A 22,143-nucleotide genomic window follows, 5' to 3' on the forward strand; every position below is an offset into this window, starting at 1 on the left:
GGGGCATTGCGACTACCGAAGTCCGAGGGCAAATTCACAGATCCCGCCAGATGTCGTAGGTTCACACCATAACGACTGACAGTAGACAAGAAAGACGTTACTCTTGGACTCTTCTTTCTAACAAAGCGTTCACAGGATAAGCAGTAACTTCAGGCGAGGTCTAACAGTTTCTTCTTTCCAGCAAAGCGTTCACAAGATAATCAGTCACCTCAGTCGAGGTCTAACAGTTTCTTCTTTCTAACAAAGGGTTCACACGACAATAAGTAACCTCAGTCGAGATCTAACAGTTTCTTCTTTCCAGCAAAGCGTTCACAAGATAATCAGTCACCTCAGTCGAGATCTAACAGTTTCTTCTTTCTAACAAAATGTTCACAGGATAATCAGTAACCTCAGTCGAGGTCTAATAGTTTCTTCTTTCTAACAAAGCGTTCACATCCACGCGCAATTTTTCAACATGTACGACATCTTTGTCTTATGAAATGATAAGTATTTTAATTTCTACATATGTACATTATACGTTACCCTAAAGGTTTGTGAAAACATTGAGACTGAAGCAGTATGTGTAACATTTTAACATATGTAACTTCAGTCATGGTACTTAATTGTCCCCTACCGGTTTCGCCGGAGGGGACTTATGGTTTTCGCTCTGTGTGTCTGTCTGTCTGTGAGTCTGTCACACTTTTCTGGATCCTGCGATAACTTTAAAAGTTCTTAATATTGTGTTCATGAAACTTGAAACATGGATAGATGGCAATATGGACATTATGCACGTCATTTCATTTTGTTCCAACGTTAAAAATTCTGGTTGCTATGGCAACAAATATAAACAAATTCTGACAATGGTGGAGTCGGTAGGGGACATATATTGCTTGGCAATAGTCTTGTTTATGTCGGTTCATAATAATTTCTATTTGTTTTGTTCTATCAACCTACCTCAAGACAGTTATTAAATGAACACATGCAGGACATGCCTTTACTAATAAAATCTTAATCTTTGTAGTGTATTATCGAGTAATACACAGTATAGTGCAAATGGGTGGAATGCAATTTACAGAAACACGAGAAATGACAGAAACATAACATGCACTAACACAGTATGGTATATTCTGCACATTTGGGAAGAACAAAAGGTGGTCAATCTAAAACACAGGGGTGCAAAAACAAGAATCCGTCGCGGGAAATGTAATAATGTCGGTTTTGGTCTGTCAATATGAATTAAAATAATATTAAATTCGGGCTACCACGAATTTATGCTTGAACACGTTTGAATATCATTAAACATGTGTGATATGAAACATCTTTAAGACCAAAGAGGAGTTATGGACATGTGATTTTCGGATAACGCACAGATGTTCAAATATAAAAACTCTTAATTCTAGATAAGGACAACTGAAGAAAACCTGAGACGATTTCCTTTCGGTGGTAGACACGCGTGTCGTCCAAAACGAGAAGAAAAAACTCGAAACGAATATTCGATTGAAATAGTTTCGCGTTAAGTCTTATCGAAAACATTCCTTCTCTCACTAAAGGTCGCAAAAACCGAAATATCACATATGGTTTCAAATATTAGATAATTTGGTGGTGATCTTTATTAAATTCTAATTCAATTTTGAAATAACAGTTATGTGTAGATAAAGCGATACTATTACACGATTTAAATAATTAGCATGCTCGGAATACATTTGCTATTTGCAAATAAACGATAAGTGTTGCATCTGGTGATATATATTGCGTATCGCATTATACTGTTCAGAATATGTGCAGAGGGATGCATATTTAATACTTTATACTAAACAGCTAAGGCAGAACTAGGTCTATACTTTGTGTCATCGGACTTATATCTACATTGTTAAGATATTTTGTGTCAATACATTCACGTATAGCATGAAAATGCCAATTAGATAAAAAATTCTCAACGTTTCTTATGTTGTCATTATTTGCGCAGATGTTTGAATAAAGAAATTAATATTGCCGCTGTGCAAAATATTTTCAGAGATATATCATGTTAAGTCATTGTATGGTGTTTTCTCCTCTTACAGGATTGCGAGATAGCAGCAAAAGCAGGGGTCAGCATCATGTCAAATGTCACCAGATACATAATTCTGTTTGGAATCGTCGTTTTCCTTGGGACGTGTATTTACTTGCTGGAGAACAACTTTACCTTACAGAACGTTACAGGATTTATTTATCAAACTTCATCTGGTAAGGATGTTTCCAGCTTTTATTCGCATGACTTTCGTGAACAAATTTATCTCGTGACGAAAGGCTTCGATGTGTCCACCCAAGGCTACAGACAGAATGTCAACATAAGAGCGAGCTTTCAGACGACGCCTCACTATAAAAATAACCCGATTTTTCATGTAAACGGATATAACATTACAGACGAGACACTATACCTTTTTGGTTACATGGACAAAAACAATTCAACGAGTCCAGTGAGGTTAAGCGGGCTTTCAAATTTGTTAAATATCATAAAACCGTATATAAAACAAGACAATAAATTAAAACATATATACTTACCACACAAACATTATTTTCATCATTCCAGAATAGTTACTGATGTAAACTGCAACGCTATATTCCAAGGAGATAAACATGAAATAAAACGTGCAGAGAACATTACACAAGTTAGAAATTTCCTTCATCCTCAAAACTACTCAGAAATGACAAAGAACTGCTCACATTTTAGACGTCTGCGAGGATATATTGAGCATCATTTAACGGAAGTTGAACGCAACTTTCCAATAGCGTTCAGTCTTCTCATGTTCAAAGAGATTGAACAATCGGAGAGACTTCTACGCGCCATTTACAGACCACATAACTATTATTGCATACATGTTGATTCCAAAACAGATCAAGCCATATACGACGCCATGACTTCAATTGCGAGTTGCCTTGAGAACGTTTTTATGACGTCGACACGATTTAACGTTCAGTGGGGTACAATGACCGTTCTCGAGCCAGATTTGCTCTGCATGGAAGAGCTTTGGAACAAAAGTACAGCGTGGAAATATTTTATAAATCTGACTGGACAAGAGTTTCCGCTGAGAACAAACTACGAACTTGTGCGCATTTTACAGGCATACAATGGATCAAACGATATTGTGGGAACTAACACAAGGTAAACTAAAAATCAAATTGTATATAGTTTTCAAAGAACTATGTTGAAATATTTCGTTTCACATGAAATCCCCGTACAAGTATGGACTTAAATTATCACGATTCGTTGTTGTTAACAAATAGACACGTATTCAAAAAGGAATGAAACGATCTATAAGTTAAATCGATTTGTTAAGTTTGTGCATAGGTTTTTACGAATGCTAGGAACTTCGTAGGTATTTGTAATTTTCCATAAAACTTTGTGCCATATGCCTTCATTTTACAGATCGGTAATCATATGGAAGTTTGCCTTTTAGTTAGAGTCTTGACCACAGCATCTTATGCCGTTATGTGCCTTTAGTCTTCTAACTAAGGAGACAATTAATTTAGACTTTTTTTTAAATAAGCAATGCGTTCAAAAACTACAGACATTTGTTGATTCGTTAATATACCCAAAGAGACATGTTTTCAAACATACACTAAAACAATCAATATTGTGTCATAACATGGTGTCCGCATATGTATAATATATATATATATATATATATATATATATGTGCAATTAATTCGACAATTATACAAACACTGAATCAGTGCCTTTCTCCTTGTTTTTATCTCTGAACCGAATTAAACTTGATTTCGTTATATACTACTCAAAACTTGCTTAGGATCACTTTTTATAGTATGTGTAATTTGAAGTTTTTATTATTAAAAACAAAACAGCTTGTGTTTTCCAATATATGAGTGCGTATTCTACATAACCAATAACCTGTCTCATCGATTTTGTTTACACAGGCTTGCTAATTTGCTCATGAAAAGCAATACCCACGAAAAAGCCATGACATTTGGCCTTGCACTTGACACGCACATTGTGAACATGCTTCAAATCTACACTTGTAGATCAATCATCCATATTGAAAGTTGTTTGAAATGGCTAACTATCGCGTAAGAAGACGTCTTACCTTAGAATAAATGAATAGGGGAGTTGGGATGCTGGAAGTAGGAGCGTCACAACGTCACGTGGCACATCAGCTTGGCGTTTCACAGAGCGTTGTAGCCAGGATGTGGAGCCGCTACCAAATGCATGGTGATGTTATTCCCAGATACAGGGTAGGTCGTCAGAATGCTACTACGCAGGCACAAAACCGTTTTATCGTGGTGCAAGCCCGAAGTGATCGCCTTATGAACGCCACGGCCCTTCAAATGACTTGCAGAATGCATCAGGGGTTCGGGTTTCAGCTCAAACCATTCGAAACAAACTGCATAGTGTTGGCATGAGGGCTAGACGACCTGTCATTCGTATTCCATTGATGCGCAACCACATCCAGGCAGGTCTCCAATGGGCACGAAATCACATAACCTGGTCTTTAAATAACTGGACACCAGTACTCTTCACAGACGAGTCTAGATTCTCTGTAGACTTTACAGATAGACGTGCCCGGGTGTGGAGAATAACCAATGAGCGATTCGCACCAGTATGCATCGCAAACCATGCTCGTTATGGTGGGGGCTCAGTATTGGTTTGGGCTGGGATCAGCATGCAGGGTAAGGCCGATCTGCATATCATTGATAACGGCACTATGACAGCTCAGAGATACGTCAGAGGTATTGGATGTATACGTCTGTCCATATGTTGGTGCAATAGGCCCCTATTTCTTTTTAATGGACGATAATGCCAGACCTCACAGAGCCATGGTGACCAATGAGTACCTCCAAGCTGAAACAATCATCAGGATGGAGTGGCCTCCGAACCTCAATCCCATAGAGCATGTCTGGGGCATGCTTGATGTTGCAATATCTGCACGCCCTGTCAAGCCTATCACAATCCAGGGCATACGACAAGCCCTCCTAGAGGAATGGGTTCGAATCCCACAAGACAGCATCAGTGAGCTTATCAGCAGCATGAGAAGGCGATGCCAATCAGTAATCAATGCCAATGGAAACCACACACGATATTGAAAAGATAAGTTCACTGTTTGAAGACTTTTACAATAATTTCAATTCTGACACACATGCACTAAAACCTTCAAAAGTCACCCCTAGCTAGATTCAGCCAGCGTCACGTATCAATGATTAATCAATACAAAAAATAAAATCAAAACCACACATTCGTATATCAAAACCTGCAAAATAACAAATTAAAATGAACGTTATCCAAAATTGAAGATTATGCAAAACAAAATAAAACGTGATCCTTAGCAAATTTTGAGTAGTATATTTTCTTTCTCAGCTAAAAATGAAGCTCAAGGAACTATATCGGGGGGAAAATTCTCTATCTATTACTTTGAGGACAGATCACTAACTTGTAACATTCTTAATTAAATATTGGATCACCCACCACCTTGTAACATTAACACTATAAGTGTTTAAACAATTAAAACACAAACTAGATACGGTCTGTTAACTGTTCAATACGGGCCGTTCAATGACAATTTTAATTTGTAACAGTTGTCATGTCAAGCTCATCTTCTGTTGTGCCAATGTTCTTCAAATGAAACTTGCATAACGGACAGCATAGCCTCACGATTAACCTATGTACATCCAATACTCTACAAAAGAGTCACGTTTATATATTGTTAATGTTTTATACAATAAATAACAGCTGTTTTTTTTGCGTAATGCCATGCGTCATAACAATAATATGTCTGATAATTTATGGTCGTTTGCTCAAAGGTATTTTACAGCAATTTTTGCATGAAATGTGCTCATATTCACACTACAAAAGCAACATGAAACTCCAATTGAAACACAATGCAACAAGAATAGTGTTAGTTTGCAGTAACGAAACGACACATGTTGTGCGGAGATAACTATTGCAATAGGAGCGTCGTTCGATGAATAGAATCTTATATTACTGTTGACAGCTGATCGAGGAAAAGAATCTTATATTACTCTTGACAGCTGGTACTTTAAACCGTTGAGTTTAATATTTTCAAAGTAATTTGGCAACCAGGTCCATAAAATAGTGCAGTATGTTTGACAAAATACAATTTGAGATATGCACATCCGTGTTTCTCGCTCAATTTACCCTTGGTTTAACATTGCGTCTTTCATTATACTCATTGTAATAAGAACGTTACCAACATGTATCTGTATTTCTTGTCTTATAAGCACATTTAATTATTTAGTATTTCCTTAAAACAGTTCACAATGTATTAATACATCTGCATAATGAAGCAACAATGTGATTTAGTTGTTTGAATTAATGTGATTCCCAAATGCTTAAAAACAAAATCCATGTATAAAATATTGTTTGTTTTAACAATAAATAATAAATTTAATATTAATATATTTACCAAAGTCAAATCCGCCTTAAGCAGCGTTTGTTATAATTACACGGAAGAGCATCGCGTAAACTCACGGTATTCATTCCGTTGGTGCAAAATCAGATCCATACATAAAATAACAGGTTTTCTTAATAACTGTATTAATTTTACCCCTCCCCCCTCCCGTCTAACCAGATAACGGTACATATGACTTAAGCAAACAAATAAGGTTATGGGGAAACGCGTGGCCTTCTGTAGAGTATCTTCCTCTCCTATGCAGATTCTCATTTAGGCTTACATGTTCCGGTCATACATGTTCACCCATTGGCTTGTGGAAACTGCATTTATGAATAATGTGATGATCCGATCGTTCGGCTTCTCCACATGGTGCATTTCGTGATTAAGTCTATCGTGTCGTTTTCGAAGTCAGAAGATGGTCACCAATTCTTGTCAGGACAGGTATTTGTCTTGTGTTGGTTAAGTTCAAACACGTACTTGACCAATGGTGTTGGTTGCATCTAAACAGACTCGGTCTGCCTTTTAGTCATCCTCCGCGTTATGTTTTAAATCTACAGTAAAAAGTTGTTAGATTGGAGTACATTTTTAAGCACTTGGTGTTGGTTATTGCTGTAATGAGTCGATTAAGTAAAGTGCAAATGATTTCGAATCCTCTGGTGTGAAGATTGGGAGGTTTCGCCTATAATTCTGCTGACTTCTTGTTGCAGCATGATTCAAGTCTTCCAACTCTGATACGTACAGTACACGCATTTTTAGTGTTGTGTATGCATGCCGTTTTCCGTATGCATACTGCACGTACGTTCTACACCCCCTCCCTCTCTGTCTTACTTTGATTGCGTCTGATGGCGCCAATATGTGTTGGTTCTTATTCTTGCTTCCTGATATTACTTTTCTTTAACCATGGTTTTTTGTCATGACTTTCTTGCTCGCGTTACTGTGCTCGATATTTGTGGTGTGACTGGAGACTTTGGTACATGTGATAAAGTTTCTATTTCAATATTTCCAGGAAGGGTCTTCATTTTCTCTGCTTTTTGTGAGTTTTAGAGCATTTACTCTCCTGATCCGCCACATTGCTTCACATGACCAGTTCAAGGGACAACGAGTTTCTGTTATGGTCTCGATTGCGGCTTAGAGATCGGCATTGCAACTACCTGGCGATATGGCATCGGTCAAAATAATTTGCCATTTTCAATTTTTTATTTATTTGCATATACACGTTAAAGGCAAGTTAACGTTAATTGGCAAACTTACTTCTAAGAAATGCTTTTAAGCTATATTTTCAAACTTAAAACATGAATTCTCCAACTTTTCATGTCCCCTTCATACAATGATTTACCATACTAGTTTGAAAATTGTTTAATAAGGGACCATTTGGTGCTTGATGATTCTAATAAATACTTTATATGCAGGTTCAGGTTTTTTGATTGGGAAGTTTCTCTTAAATGCCTTTATGGATTCAATTCAAACTAATAATATATATTTCCTATATTTAAATGGCATCATTGGTCGAGATTTAGAGCTCAAGTGCAAGTTTTTTGCTTTTAAGGGCACTTTATACTTAAAACTGTCCATTTATACAAAACATTGGAAAGTTTAAGATTTTCAGTAAGCTCGCATCTCAGATAAGGCTTGAAGGATGTCTTTCAAAACCCAATTAAGTACCAATATTGAAATTACTCCATCCGCAAAGATAGAAAACTATTGTCTTTATCTACAGATATTCGTGCTTGTGTAGTTTTAATTTTAGCTGATTACTTGGATGATTGTATAATTGTTTAATTATCTAATTAAGTAACTGATTGGTTAGATAAATAATCAATTGTGTTATCCAATACTGTGTTGCCATGTTTTGTTTATTGTGTCATGTTTAACATTTTGTCATGTTTAACATTTTAATAATATTAATGCTTAACATTTTAATAATGTGTTTTAAGTAATGTAATTGTATATGCAATGTTGTTATCATATTACTTGACTTGACTTGATCACAAAAACTCAGACGTACATAGTGGTGACTGTTAATATACACACGTTTCAAAACTGACTCAGACGGGTTATAATCTACAGTTTTAGTGTATGTACACTTTGTTTCTATTTCTTTCATCCATGATATATATGTCTAACTGTTGGGCCGCTAGCATATTTACAGTGTACTTACACCTACTTTTGGGTGCAATATCAGGCGCATTGAGTATCAATATAAGAAAATAGTGTTAATTAAAATAATAAAACGTTTCCGCTTAAAATCAAGGATTTTTAATCACGATATATGAACTAATGTTTAACAATATTGAGTTGCTGGATTTGCAAACAGTTATGTATAGGAAAAGGAGTCAAGAAACTCTGACAAAATTCAGAAAAGTAAAACGCACTGTTCTCCAACAGCTTGAGTTTTCTTTTCATCACCAACATTCTTTGACATTGGTCTTCATTAATTAAAAGAAATAGAAAAACGTGCGCATTCTAGGCAATCCGAATTATATAATATGAACATGCATTAATTACTTCTCGAAATACTGGCATGCAAAGTATTTGTTATGTGCCTATTTACTAATTATTAATCGATCACGGTTTGTGGGCTTCACAAAGCATATGTATATTTATTTAATTGTGAACAAGAATGAAATGAAGTAGTAGATATGGTATTTAAAACAATGATCTCTTAACAGTTTTCGATATATCTGCATTGTTTTGTTCACACATCACAATCAAGTTTATCAAATACTATGAAGAGGAGAAACAAATAAAGATATAGATTTATTTTTTGATTAAAATATGTTCAAACTTATCTCAATATGGGTTTAATTTATCAGCTGGGATCGTTGGCAGAGAGCCGGTCCGCCACCTCACAACATCACGGCGTTAAAGGGGTCTGTGCATGTTGTGGTCAACAGAGGCTTTGTGGACTTCGTATTGCACGATCAGCGAGCCCATGACCTATTAAACTGGACGAGAAAGACGTACGTGCCCGATGAAACGTATTTTGCTACGCTCAATCATAACCCTCATCTCGGTGTACCCGGCGCGTATTTAGGTAGGTGCGCAAGTGTTAATCAAGTATGTTCATCTTCAGTTAACAACGCCTAGCAAAAAGTATGGAAGGGCACTATTTTGGCGTAAGGAGAAGACGAGAATGTATTAATATAGACCGATGTGTTATTGCTTTTCGTGTATTACTAAAGCCTTGCAATGGCATGTACTGAAATAAAGCAACGGCGCATCAGTGGAACTAATAAATAGTGTATATAATCCATATATATTCGAATTCTTTATTAATGGTTCAATGTAAAATTCTAGCCATACCGTGTATATGGTATTGACTGTTCTTACATTATTTATGTTATCCCTGATTCTAATAGTATCAATCGTCCTCATTGTATCGTGACTTAAACGTGAAAACCCCCTAAAGAAGTGCTGGACAGGACAGTTAATGTTTTAATTTTTAAGTAGCTTTCATTGATTTGCTGTTGTTTAATGACTATTTCAACAATCATACTCATGATTTCATGTTTTTATTGGAAAGTATGTCATGTTTACTCCATACTGATGCTATGATAATTAAAAATGTGTTATTATGTTCATGGTTCATATTCAGTATATTTAGCAAATGTGTTCTAAGCCGCTTATTTGTGAAAAATGTAAAATTATTTTAAGGAAAACATAACAGAAAGTTTGTATATCCATTGATAACATATTTATAGAACAAGCATATACGCATGTATCATAACTATTCAATCAATCATATATGAACATGATACATATAACAACAGTGAGTTATATCTCACCAGTATTTTTTCAAAAATATTGCCGATTTAATTGCAGTTTTTCTTGTCATGTCAAAGAATACATATTTTATTTCAGATTTACATATACAACAGTAGTGTTTTTCACTGTGCACTATAATAATATATATGTTTTAATTAAACAGCAGATGCAACGGATACACGTACACCTATAGAAAGGTTTTCTTTCACAGTGGTTACGATTTGCCATTGTTTAATGCTTAAAAATCACCCTCAAAAGTCAATATAATTTTGATCTTACACACTTCTCAAGATTGACAACCATACTGAAAAAAGGTGTAAAATTCAACACAAATGAAAATCAGCATTTTCACTTTATCTTTAAAAACACGTAAAACATTCTTCGGTTGGAGAATATTCCGTCATTTTGGTTCCCTTCATTATGTATGACGCTGTTTTCATGGTTCCTGACTCGAAGCGGGGATCAGTCAGGCTGACAGGCCGTTGGCGTCTTATGGTTGTCTGTCAATGTTTATTGAAATGGCTGCAATCTGTTATATTATATCTGACGTGACTGGGAACTTGATGTTAATGATTGATGAAACTGGACGATGATTCGAGGGAATTGATGTTTAGGCTGCGGATTGTGTAGACTGCAGTTCATGCAGTTAGACGGTCGTATATACGCTTATGGTTCTTAAAAACTGGATAGAACTAAAACATTTTAAACAGAAAATGTGAACCTTGACAATTTGAAGTGTAATATATCGTTAGTTTATTGCATTAAATTCTATTTTAAAACTCAACACAATGGCTTTTTATAACTTTTAATAAAACTTAGCCTTAAAGTGAAAAGAGGGTAACGTACACAAACAACAAGCAACGATTGAATCGCAAACCAGTCTATATATCTGATGAATTTATTCATATGACGTGTGTATATATTGATTTATATGACAGATTATATTACATGCATCTGTTGTTTACTTAAATAAATAGCAAATCCAGAATATCTTTAACCAATTACCAACCCGGGAAAAATCAAAGATTGCGCTCTTTTCTAAACGGTTCGGTAACAATCGGCCCATTCCGTGTGCTGATTTCAGGAGATTTTTATACCCACGTCCATATATATCAACTGCTGTGGACCATTTGCCTAGTGCTAGTTTACATTTGCGAACATGTTTGAGAAAAAATAATGCTCAATCTTAAAGTTGTGTTTCTGAAAGATGCCGTAGGTGCACTTGATTATCGCGACTTAAAAAAGTAACGTCCACAATTTGCATCAAATGTGTACATATCATTATGTTTACAATGTAAAGCACATGTGATTTATCAGTGAATTTTGTGTTCAAAAAAAGATTTCACTGCAGGGGTACCCGAGAAAGACGATGTGATAAAGCCATTCATGGCGCGATTCAAGGATTGGGGCGCAAGAAAGTGTCATGGCAAACGCGTGCGTGGTGTCTGCGTCATAGGCACAGGCGATCTGCCGGAGCTGGCCCAGAGCAAGAAGCTATTCGTGACAAGAAATATCTTTAAAAAAGATATACGGCGTTGATTGTGGTCGATGTTTTTGAACGATCAAAAGTTATCTCTATGAGATAAAAAGTAGCGGATGCCTTTTTTTCTGCGCAGTTGTTAGCTACATCATAAGCAAATCAATTACGGGGTGTTGCGCCAGATTTCGTGGCTTATTTTGCTTTATGTGATATTATTACTCAGATATCTATATTTACAGAATAGAAAAACACAAGAAACATCAAAATAAACGAGTGCATATAGGTCAGCCGGCAATACTCGAATCTTATTTAATTGCATAATTATAGTATAGCGAATTATTGTGGACATGCTTAATAAACTGGTCTAAATGGATAAATATTTCTAATTAATTTTATCAAAATTGGTCCTTATCATGCAAATTTTGAAACCATATTAAAAATCGATGATTGACATACCACAATAATATCGCAGAATATCTTTATTTAGTATCTTTCTGATCAAAACAGACTTCAAGTGCACAAAGTTTACGAGACGGCGTTTATATAAAGATTTCTGCAACTGACCGCAAACTGACCTTGATACCTTGCGGATTGGAATGCAATGCATTACAGTCACTACGTTATTGTCAGTAAGACACAATGATCGCAACCCCTTTTGCGAACTCCGGTGATGAACTGTATATAAACTCTGACTTTCACAAAATGACCGCGTATTGACCCGAAACCTCGCGTGTTGAAATGCAATGCAAGTAAGTACTAAATATGACAACATAGCCTTTAGTTAAACGCTTTTGCGCTGGTAATTCTCTGAAAATAAAAGGTGAACGCACAAACTGTATTTATGTCGAAAATTGATTGTAAAACTGTTCTATCTATTGGGCCTTTTCATTAGAGATAAAATTGTTTCATGCAGTAAAACAGTGTTACAAAGACGCGGATATGTTTCCAATGTTCTGGTGTTATACTCAAATCAGCCAATGGAATAAATGAAGTGTATTCATTCGTACCTAGCCGCGGGAAATTTTATTTGAGTATTATTGGACACTTACAAAGGTCAAGTCAGGGTGAAAAGCTGGCTTATTCAGCTTACGCCGAAAAAAATTCCATCAGAACTTCCATCCCTTTGGCTACGATTGCCTTGAGGAGCTCATCGCAAACCGCACCCGAGATATTTACCTCGGCGATCTCGCGTTTGATTCAAGATATTACGGGACTTTTGGCTTTGTTAAGAACAAAATATAATTTAACATGGAAAGCATATTAGTTTGCGTTTATTTATATGCGTAAATTCGTAATAATAATGATGTAAATGTGCAATAAATAAATTGTATTATATATATTATATTAACATTGGTTGGAATGCTTCGAAGCAATGAATCATGGATACTACGTAAGACATTTAAAACAAGGAAATTGATTCTAAAATAGAAAAAAAAAATTTTGGTTTTCATCAAGTTCAAAAGCTAAAGAAATACGATGTGGTATTCACATATTGCATTTTGTTAAATGCGTTGTAAAATATTTTTATTAGTTAAGCCGTATTGTGAAACCAAAATTTCAATGATATCTTTTCTTCACATCATGCTTTAGGTTGTAATAAAAATTCCCATGCGTTTGCTTCTTTTTTCTACATATTTCTGTGAATATTGATGCGTTTAAAAAACTGTTTATATAATATTGTATCATTGATATAAAAACTTGAATGAAAAATATATGTTATATGAAACTTGTTTGAACATGTTTAAATCAGAGTGATATCATGTACATAGATTAATCATGTGCAATTGCCTATGGTCAATACGTCAACACACTGGAATTCGTATTGCTTGTCTGAGTGCGCAGTGGTTTGCGCAGTGGTTTGTTTTAAATTATTTTCTTAAAATGCATATGCACTTTTCCATTTTAAAGTTTATTTGAAAAGTGAGCCAGTTGTTATTATAGCATGCGATTTTTCGTCATTGTATAAAGCATTTCTATTCTTTTTCGGATTCAAATACAGTTACAAACCTCAAATATTCGGTTATATATATTGCACACATGATATTTTGAATGCCACTGCTTTTGTTTATATAAAACACGTTTATATAGAACATGTGAAGAAATAAATTAATAACGTGTTTTCAATGCGAAATACCCATGTATGCTTAAGGCACATTTATTATATGATGATACAGGTATCTCGTCACGCGTATTTAACGATTCTTTCAAACTACTTAGCTTTGATACTTAGTGATTGGTTCGATGGTGTGCTTTTTGTGTACATTAAATTTTTCATTATTTGTAAATATTTGCAATGATCGTTGTCTTTTATATAACGTTACGTGCACTTGATTAAATTTAAATAATTGTATTGATAATTAAGAAATTTGATTTATGTTCGATAAAGGCTAGCAATACATCCGTTTGAGAGCGCGGTCGTAAGTGTATCCTGTTTGTAATGCTGATTACACAACTCAGCCTGGGTATACATGTTCATAGATATGGGCCGCGCTCTGAGAAAACTGGGCATAATGCATGTGCGTAAACTGTCGTCCCAGGTTAGCCTGTCAGTCCGCACAGGCTAATCAGGAACGACACTTTCCGCCTAAATTGAATTTTTGCTAAGAAGAGACTTCATTTTAACGTAAAATGTCATAAAAGCGGAAAGTGTCGATCCTGATTAGCCTGTGCGGATTGCACAGGCTAATCTGGGACGACACTTTACGCACATGCGTATTCCCAGTTTTCTCAAAACACGACTCATATGGTAATTCATTTTCATTTTATCCTCCGGTGTGGCCAAATTTGTCCGTCAATACATTAGATTATTTTAATTAAATAGACATAACGTTAGAGCTTAACACAATAAAAAATATCCCCACGAGAAAACCACGAGCTATTGTTTCGTGATTTGAACATATTTAAAAAAAGAAACCGTCGGATACGGGTGATGTTCCCCAAAGGTTTTTTTGTCGCAATATTGCACTATATATTCAGACAAAAGAAAACGTCTTGAGGGGCATAACTTTGGACAAAAAAATACGATTCATGGTTAAGCAACTTAAAAATTTCAAAGGGCATTAACTCTCTAAATAAATCATCTAACCAGAACCCACTATTAACATGCGCATCTCCTCGAGGTAGTTAAGCTTCCCATAAAGCTTCATTAAAGTCCAGTCAGTAGTTGGGGAAAAATGGCCCGGACAAGAATTGCACTATATGTACAGTTTATAGAAAATTTCAATGGGCCATAACTCTGTGAAAAATCATCCGACCATAACCGTCTGATTATATGCACATCTCCTGTTGGTAGTGAAGCTTCCCATAAAGTTTCATTGAATTCCCGTGATAAATTGCTGAGAAATAGCTCGGCCAAGAATTGCACTATATGTACAATGGAAAATTTCAAAGGGCCATAACTCTGTGAAAAAAAGCATCCGACCATAACCGTCTGATAATATGCACATCTCCTGTTGGTAGTGAAGCTTCCCATAAAGTTTCATTGAATTCCCGTAATAAGTTGCTGAGAGATAGCTCGGACAAGAATTGCTCTATATGTACAATGGAACATTTCAAAGGGCCATAACTCTGTAAAAAATCATCCGACCAGAACCGGCTGATAATATGCACATTTCCTCTTGGTAGTGAAGCTTCCCATAAAGTTTCATTGAATTCCGGTCATTAGTTGCTGAGAAATAGCCCGGGCAAGAATTGCACTATATGTAAAGTTAATTTAAAATTTCAAAGGGCCATAACTCTGTGAAAAATCATCCGACCAGAACCCGCTGATAATATGCACATCTCCTCTTGGTAGTGAAGCTTCCCATAAAGTTCAATTGAATTCCGGTTATTAGTTGCTGAGAAATAGCCCGGACAAGAATTGCACTATATGTAAAGTTAATGGAAAATTTCAAAGGGCCATAACTCTTTGAAAAATCATTCGACCAGAACCGACTGATAATATGCACAGCTCCTCTTGGTAGTGAAGCTTACCATAAAGGTTAATTGAATTCCGGTCATCAGTTGCTGAGAAATAGCCCGGACAAAAATTGTGCACGGACGGACACACCGTCGGACAGACGAAGCAGAGACTATATGCTCCCCCCAATTATTTTTGTTGGGGGGGGGAGCATAATTAAATATAAAGCTTCTGAACACTCTAGACGTTAACTTTTGTTTCAATTATATCTCTGATGAGATCGAAACTGGATTAATTGCGGTAAAAACAATGTCACTAAATCAAGATAAAAAAACACTCTTGAAGTCACATTTGTTTTCACAACCATTTTTCCAAGAAGGATGTGGTTTATGGTTACGCTTTAGCGAACATTGTTACGCCCCCAGCGAACATTGTTACGATTTCGAACATTTTTACGGTATGAAATACAATTTATAATAAAAAGGTTATACTTGGTATAATTTGTTATAAATAGTTAAAGGGCGATAATAAATGTAAGAAAAAACAGTTATTTCCCCCTGGTGATATGTGTATAAAAACTGACAGCCTTGAGTCTGTTCTTGCTTTATTGGCTGCGCAAATTTTTATTTGCAACGTAAGATCAAACCTGGCGTGACCTTGGCTCTCTTATTAGGGTCCATAACTAGAAAAAAAGGGACATAACCTCAAGGGGAGATAATAAAAAAAATAATTTACCCTAGAAAATCGTAAAATTTAAACTGGTTTTCCTGTAGAACTGTTTGTCTGCCTGAATATCGTGCTCTCTGCTTGAATGTTGTAGTAGGATGTATAGGATATAAAAAACAAACGTTTGAAGGGCCTACCGTTTTTTTTGGGACCTAAGGGGGGGGGGCGTTGAAACAGGGTACTGTTGGTGCAAAATACCCCTACTTTGACCCTACATGGATGGCACTTGATAAAGAGGGTTTTGAATGCATTATATTGTCGAATTTTGGTACGGCTGAGTGCTTTCAGGCCAGCTTTTGGTTTTCCGGGAGGGCTTAATTTATGAGTGAAAAAAGGGAGGTGAAAGTTGACCTGTAACGCACGTTGTAAGTCTCTGCTATGCATATGAGGACACCAGTGCTGGTCTGTCTGTGGATTTTGAGCCTTTTTTCAGTGCCAACTGATGGTAAACGTCCAGAAATTGAAGCCTAGCCAGGTTATTGGTTGAAATCTGGGACCAAAAGTGCCTTCAGGTGGTTGAAATGTGTCTATATAAATGATAAACATGTATCGTATTTGTTGTGGTACGGTTATTTAGCCGAAAATGCAGTGTACTTTGAGTGTATACTTTGGTCTGAGATGGTGCAAAGTAGTTGAAAAAACCATATCTGGTGATCGGGTTTGAGCATATATTTTTGAAAGTAAAAATGTCCAGGTAGGGGGCGATGGGTTTACCCATAAGGGCTTGAAATAACTCAAAACGGACTTCAGATTCGTGTTCAGCGTTGAATCCGAACCCAAGAAACCAAGTTTGAATCACAACCTAGAACCCTAACCCTCAGGGTGAATATTTCACCCCAGAGATCAATGTTCGAGGTTGGGATATAAACTCGGTTTCTTGGGTTAGGAATCAACGCTGAGTACGAATCTGAAGTCCGTTTCCAGATATCTTAAGCCCTTATGGTTGAAACCATCGCCAACTCCCGGCCATTTTACGGTCAATTATAACCATATTGTATATAGTACCAGCCGAGAGGGTGACCTAGGGGTTCTGGCTATAATTTGTAGAGAAGTCGATTACCTGGGTAAGTCTCTATTGCCGGGACCGTAGGACATTGCTCGGTCCATTTATAATGAACAGTAAAAATGGCAGGGGGGAGGCGATTAATTTACTCATAAGGGCTTGAGATATCTCAAAACGGACTTCAGATTCGTGTTCAGCGTTGAATCCTAACCCAAGAAACCAAGTTAGAATTCCAACCTAGAACCCTATCTCTCAGGGTGAAATTTCTTACACTGATGTATAGTTCAGAGTGAAAATTTTCAACCTGAGGGTGAAACACTCCAAACAACACCTTACGTGTTAGTCTAAGTTAGGATTCAATGCTGAACATGAATCTTAAGTCCGTTTTGAGATATCTCAAGCCCTTATGGGTAAACCTATCGTAGACATCCCCCCTGGCCATTGTTACGGTCAAAAATATTGAAGATAGCAAGTTGATATTTAGCATGCATGTGTATCTCATAGAGTTGCGCATTATGAGCGGTGAATGGTTAAGGTCATCCTTCAAGGTAAAAGGTCAATGTTTAACCTAACCCTTAACAACACTGTGTCTGCGTCACTGGTGGAGTCCGTTGATGTTGACACTTTGAGGGTCAACGGCTCCAAGACCTCATCATGTACGAGGGCGGGCGACTCGAATACCTCGTCATGGGACCAGTCAATGTCGATAATACCTATTGGTGTTGATGACTCACAGGACGAAGATGAAGACTCTGTCCACTGTTATAAATGAATAAAACACGTGTATATTCGATATCATATATGATTAATTTTATTTTACTATGTATCTATTTATAAAGATATACTTATATATATGTATTTATAATTTTTTTTTATATGCTGTCATGTGTCTGAGCACAAATCCATTGTAAATTTGGAACCATTTAATAAATATAATACAAGTAATGAAATAAGCAGATTCACCTACTATTTCGATGCTGTTGGTCTTCTCACGCCTCACAGACCTCTATTTCCTCGCTACTTGAGGACGAGTCCGTCCACTGTTGAAAATGAATAAAACACGTTTATATTCGATATCATATATGATTCATTTGTTTTTTACTATGTATTGTATATATATATATATATATATATATATATATATATATATATATATATATATATATATATATATAAAAAGATATACTTATATATATATATTTATATAACAATCTATATGCCGTCATGTGTCTGAGCACAAATCAGTTGTAAATTTTGAAACCATTTAAGAAATATAATACGAGTAATCAAATCAGCAGATTCACTTACTATTTCGATGCTGTTGGTCTTCTCACGGACCAATATTTCCTCGCTGCTTGAGGATGAGTCCGTCCACTGTTGAAAATTAATAAAAATGTGTATATTCGATATCATATATGAATTTTTATATTTGTTTTATTTTGTATATATATATATATATATATATATATATATATATATATATATATATATATATATATATATATATATATATATATATATATATATATATATATATATATATATATATATATCGTACGATTCCCTTATTTCGAGCATAACCTTTTAGAAAGCAGCTCTCATGATGACGTCACACGCATGCGCTCCGAGTATTTTGTTTTACTAATATTACTACGCTTGAAAATAAATACGGACACGGCTAATATGAGGAAAAAAACCACATTAATTGTATTTAAAAATCTTACTTCAACTAAAATAATCCAAATTTATGCCTATTTCTTGCATTTTGTTTCGGTACTCTTCATTAAACTTGCACATAAATTGAAGACCACTGCGCTAGTTTAAACACAACAAACTCATGTATTTGATTTATTTGGATGAAAATTCTTTATTTTTTTCACGATTCCCAGAAAAAGGTGCATGAAACAATCTGTGAACGCACATCGCAAAAATAGGTTACATGACGATATACACACGTTCAGTGGGTAAGCCCTGTCCCGATTGGATGATAATTTTATCAAATCGTTTAATAATAACATATATATGCCAAAATTTTATTTGAACAAATTGTGAATGTTATTTCTTTTTCAACTCTTGAGCACTTTTTCGTGTCAATGTTGCTCAAACGAAGATCGACAGATAAAACAGAAACTTGTTAAATGGTAAAATAGAAGATATGAAAAAAGTTATATTAATCTTTCAGTTTCTCTAAATTTGTTCAGTGATTTGAATTTTCGAAGTTTTGTTGACCTCCTGCCTATTGCAATCGAGTACTCTCGCTTTTCGGATGTGACCTCTCGACTCAAGGTAAACAACGCGCGTAGTGTATGTCATTTTCGGGTGTGTATGGCACTATCGGCTTTGAGTGGTTAAACACACTGTAAATAAACAATTCTGACATTGGTTGAACGGGAATGAAATAAATCTTTAAAATACATCGTTTATTGCGGCATGGTTTGAATTAATTCAGAAATTATTTAAGTTGTTTCCTTAACCACTCGACTTGACTATATATATATATATATATATATATATATATATATATATATATATATATATATACATACATAAGTGTATATACCGTAATGTGTCTGAACACAAATCCGTTGTAATTTTAAAAAAAGTTAATAAATATCATACAACTAATGAAATCATCAGCTTAACTTACTATTTGGAATGGTACCCCCTGGTTTACTTAGGTTACATATTCCTGCAGGGGTGGTTGATTTTTGTAGATCATCTTAAATTACATAAAAATTAACCTAAAACATAGTGCAAACTAATACAGTCGATTGGTGTATAACGGATAGCTAAGGACTTCGAGTCTCATTTCAACGTAAAAACCATGCATTCAGTAACTAAACCATTAAACCTAGATAGAAACATGTCTTTCCTATCGAAACATGCCAGCGGTTTTAAATTTCCGAAAAATATTATTTGTTTACAGCGCAAATTTCATGGTACACTGATTCAGCCATTACCGGATCGCTTAGGTCTTTATCGGATTACATGTGTATCGTGTTATTTCTTGAAATTTAAAACAGCATTTGTAAAAAATAATTGCAATATATGTACATTTCCAGAAGGGAAATACATTTCTGCGTTTAATAAGACCAAGTTCATGGAAATCGCTGCACAATTGATGAAGTAATGGCTGTTCAAAGCGATGCACCCTATATTCGGGTCATTTTGAGTTGAATCTTTATATAGATTTGATAGTGGAAAATATGTTTTCAGAGAAATCGATTTTCCGTTATAATTCGATTATTTTTCATTAAAATTGATGTTTTCACTTGTTAATATCATAGCCACACGCTAACCACATGTGTATTGGACAACATCAATTGAGTTTATATTTACTTTGAGACAATCCCCACATTCCTGAATATGGGTCACCACATGTCCGTTATTCACTAAATCCCGAGTTGCAGCTCTGATGCTTATTTTATATGGTACGCATTAAATTTGGTTTCTGAGCATTCTTACTTCTGTAAGGACACATAATACTTAACTATTACATCAATGAACATTATGTTTACAAAACAAAATCTGCAAAATTCAAGAAACCATTCGTCTGCACTTTTCCTGTCGTCACAAAAACGGTGCGTGCATAACGTGACATTGTTTGGCTTTCGAAAAAAGAAACAGTTGTAAACATTGACAAACATCAACAAAAACATAAATCGACTTCACAATAATAGGCTTTTTGTATTCAATTCATAGAAAACTATAAATCTTAACATAAATAAAAGTATTGTTGTGCCGGGCACCAGTCGCTTGCGATGAGGGAACTGGCCGCAGCAAGCATGATTGGTGGAAGTTAGCCGAGGCACGAGAAAAGAGTTCTCGAAGATCGTTGCGCGAGACGAGAACCTCGCTCTCTTCTTGCTGGACTGCTGACGAGAAAGGTTGTGTCCGACTGCGCTAAAAATTCTAAGAAGAACTTCACGCTTCAACGTAACGTAAGTGTTATAGTTTTAAGTGTTTTCCTGATAGACTACCAGTACTAGTATCCCCGAGCAAAAGTTAACCTAGATAAACACTTTATTCGTAGTACGGGTGGGGTTTTAGTGTCGACTTGTGTTTGTAGGTTGTATCTTTTGCTTGACCACGTGTTTGAAAAAATTGAGAAATAGGGGATTGCACCATGCTGCATTGAAACCACGCTGTATCGTAACCATTTGTCAAATTTTATAGCAAAGTTATTTCTGCTATTATTATTATTGTATTAAATTATAAGAAATATTTGAATTTCCCGGCCACGTGTTAACTCGTCCGTGTCGGCCATCTTTGTTGTTGTTACCACAATTTAGGGCTTAAGATCACGTGGAAGTTAAGCATTTGGTAGGAAATTTATTGTTTCTTTTGAAAAACGTTTTTATTGTCCTTACCATTTTAGCACAAGTTTTCATTTAAGAATTTTTGGATTTAGTAACTTCCAGTCCGTTTTTTTGTTTTGTTTAAATTTTCTTCATTTATTTGTAAAGTTCTCAATTAACAATGGATATGGGAAATATTTGAATTTCCAGGTCACATGTGCGTTACATGAAATCGGGGTTTAAATTCACGTGTTAGGTGGGCCAGTCTGAGGTAGTTATATGTTAAAGGAAAACGTTTTTTTTTTACATTATTTTCATTGTCATTGTCACACGAATTTTTCTTTCTTGAATTCCTGTTGTTGTTTTTTTTTGTTGGTTGTTGTTGTCTATTAAACATCTTAAACTAAAATGGCGGATATGGGCAGTAGACCCGCCACACCAAGGACACCGGTATCACACAGGAAGGTACAGGTAAACTTTGACCCTCCTCACATTTTGACATCTATTCCGGGATTGGACCAAAATTGGCTAAAGCCATTGTAAATCTCCGGGAGAATGCTGGTAACCTATATCCCGTATCTCTGGGAATA

General features: G+C 35.5%; 1 protein-coding gene and 1 long non-coding RNA gene across 4 annotated transcripts; one reads left to right on the forward strand and one right to left on the reverse strand.

Moving 5' to 3' along the window:
* The first annotated feature begins 1,516 nt into the window (after nucleotides 1-1,516).
* LOC127857464 (beta-1,3-galactosyl-O-glycosyl-glycoprotein beta-1,6-N-acetylglucosaminyltransferase-like) lies at nucleotides 1,517-12,713 on the forward strand. 3 transcript variants are annotated; one of them, XM_052393862.1, is made up of 4 exons: nucleotides 1,518-1,812; nucleotides 2,040-3,121; nucleotides 9,197-9,417; nucleotides 11,500-12,713. In XM_052393862.1, the coding sequence occupies exons 2-4, from the start codon at nucleotides 2,076-2,078 to the stop codon at nucleotides 11,685-11,687; spliced, it is 1,455 nt and encodes a 484-aa protein (XP_052249822.1). In that variant the 5' UTR covers nucleotides 1,518-1,812; nucleotides 2,040-2,075; the 3' UTR covers nucleotides 11,688-12,713. The 3 variants fall into 3 exon arrangements, with proteins under 3 accessions (XP_052249836.1, XP_052249822.1, XP_052249830.1); XM_052393870.1 differs by having other exon boundaries at nucleotides 1,518-1,718; XM_052393876.1 differs by lacking the exon at nucleotides 9,197-9,417 and having other exon boundaries at nucleotides 1,517-1,812.
* A 5,187-nt stretch (nucleotides 12,714-17,900) lies between these two features.
* On the reverse strand, nucleotides 17,901-18,718 carry LOC127857511 (uncharacterized). Its single transcript, XR_008038394.1, has 3 exons — nucleotides 18,564-18,718; nucleotides 18,223-18,295; nucleotides 17,901-18,014 (listed from the first exon to the last, which is right to left on the reverse strand). It is a non-coding gene; the product is annotated as an uncharacterized LOC127857511 (long non-coding RNA).
* Between the last annotated feature and the right edge of the window lie 3,425 nt (nucleotides 18,719-22,143).

The sequence above is a fragment of the Dreissena polymorpha genome, chromosome 1 (genome assembly GCF_020536995.1).
Source record: "Dreissena polymorpha isolate Duluth1 chromosome 1, UMN_Dpol_1.0, whole genome shotgun sequence".
Lineage (NCBI taxonomy): Eukaryota > Metazoa > Mollusca > Bivalvia > Myida > Dreissenidae > Dreissena > Dreissena polymorpha.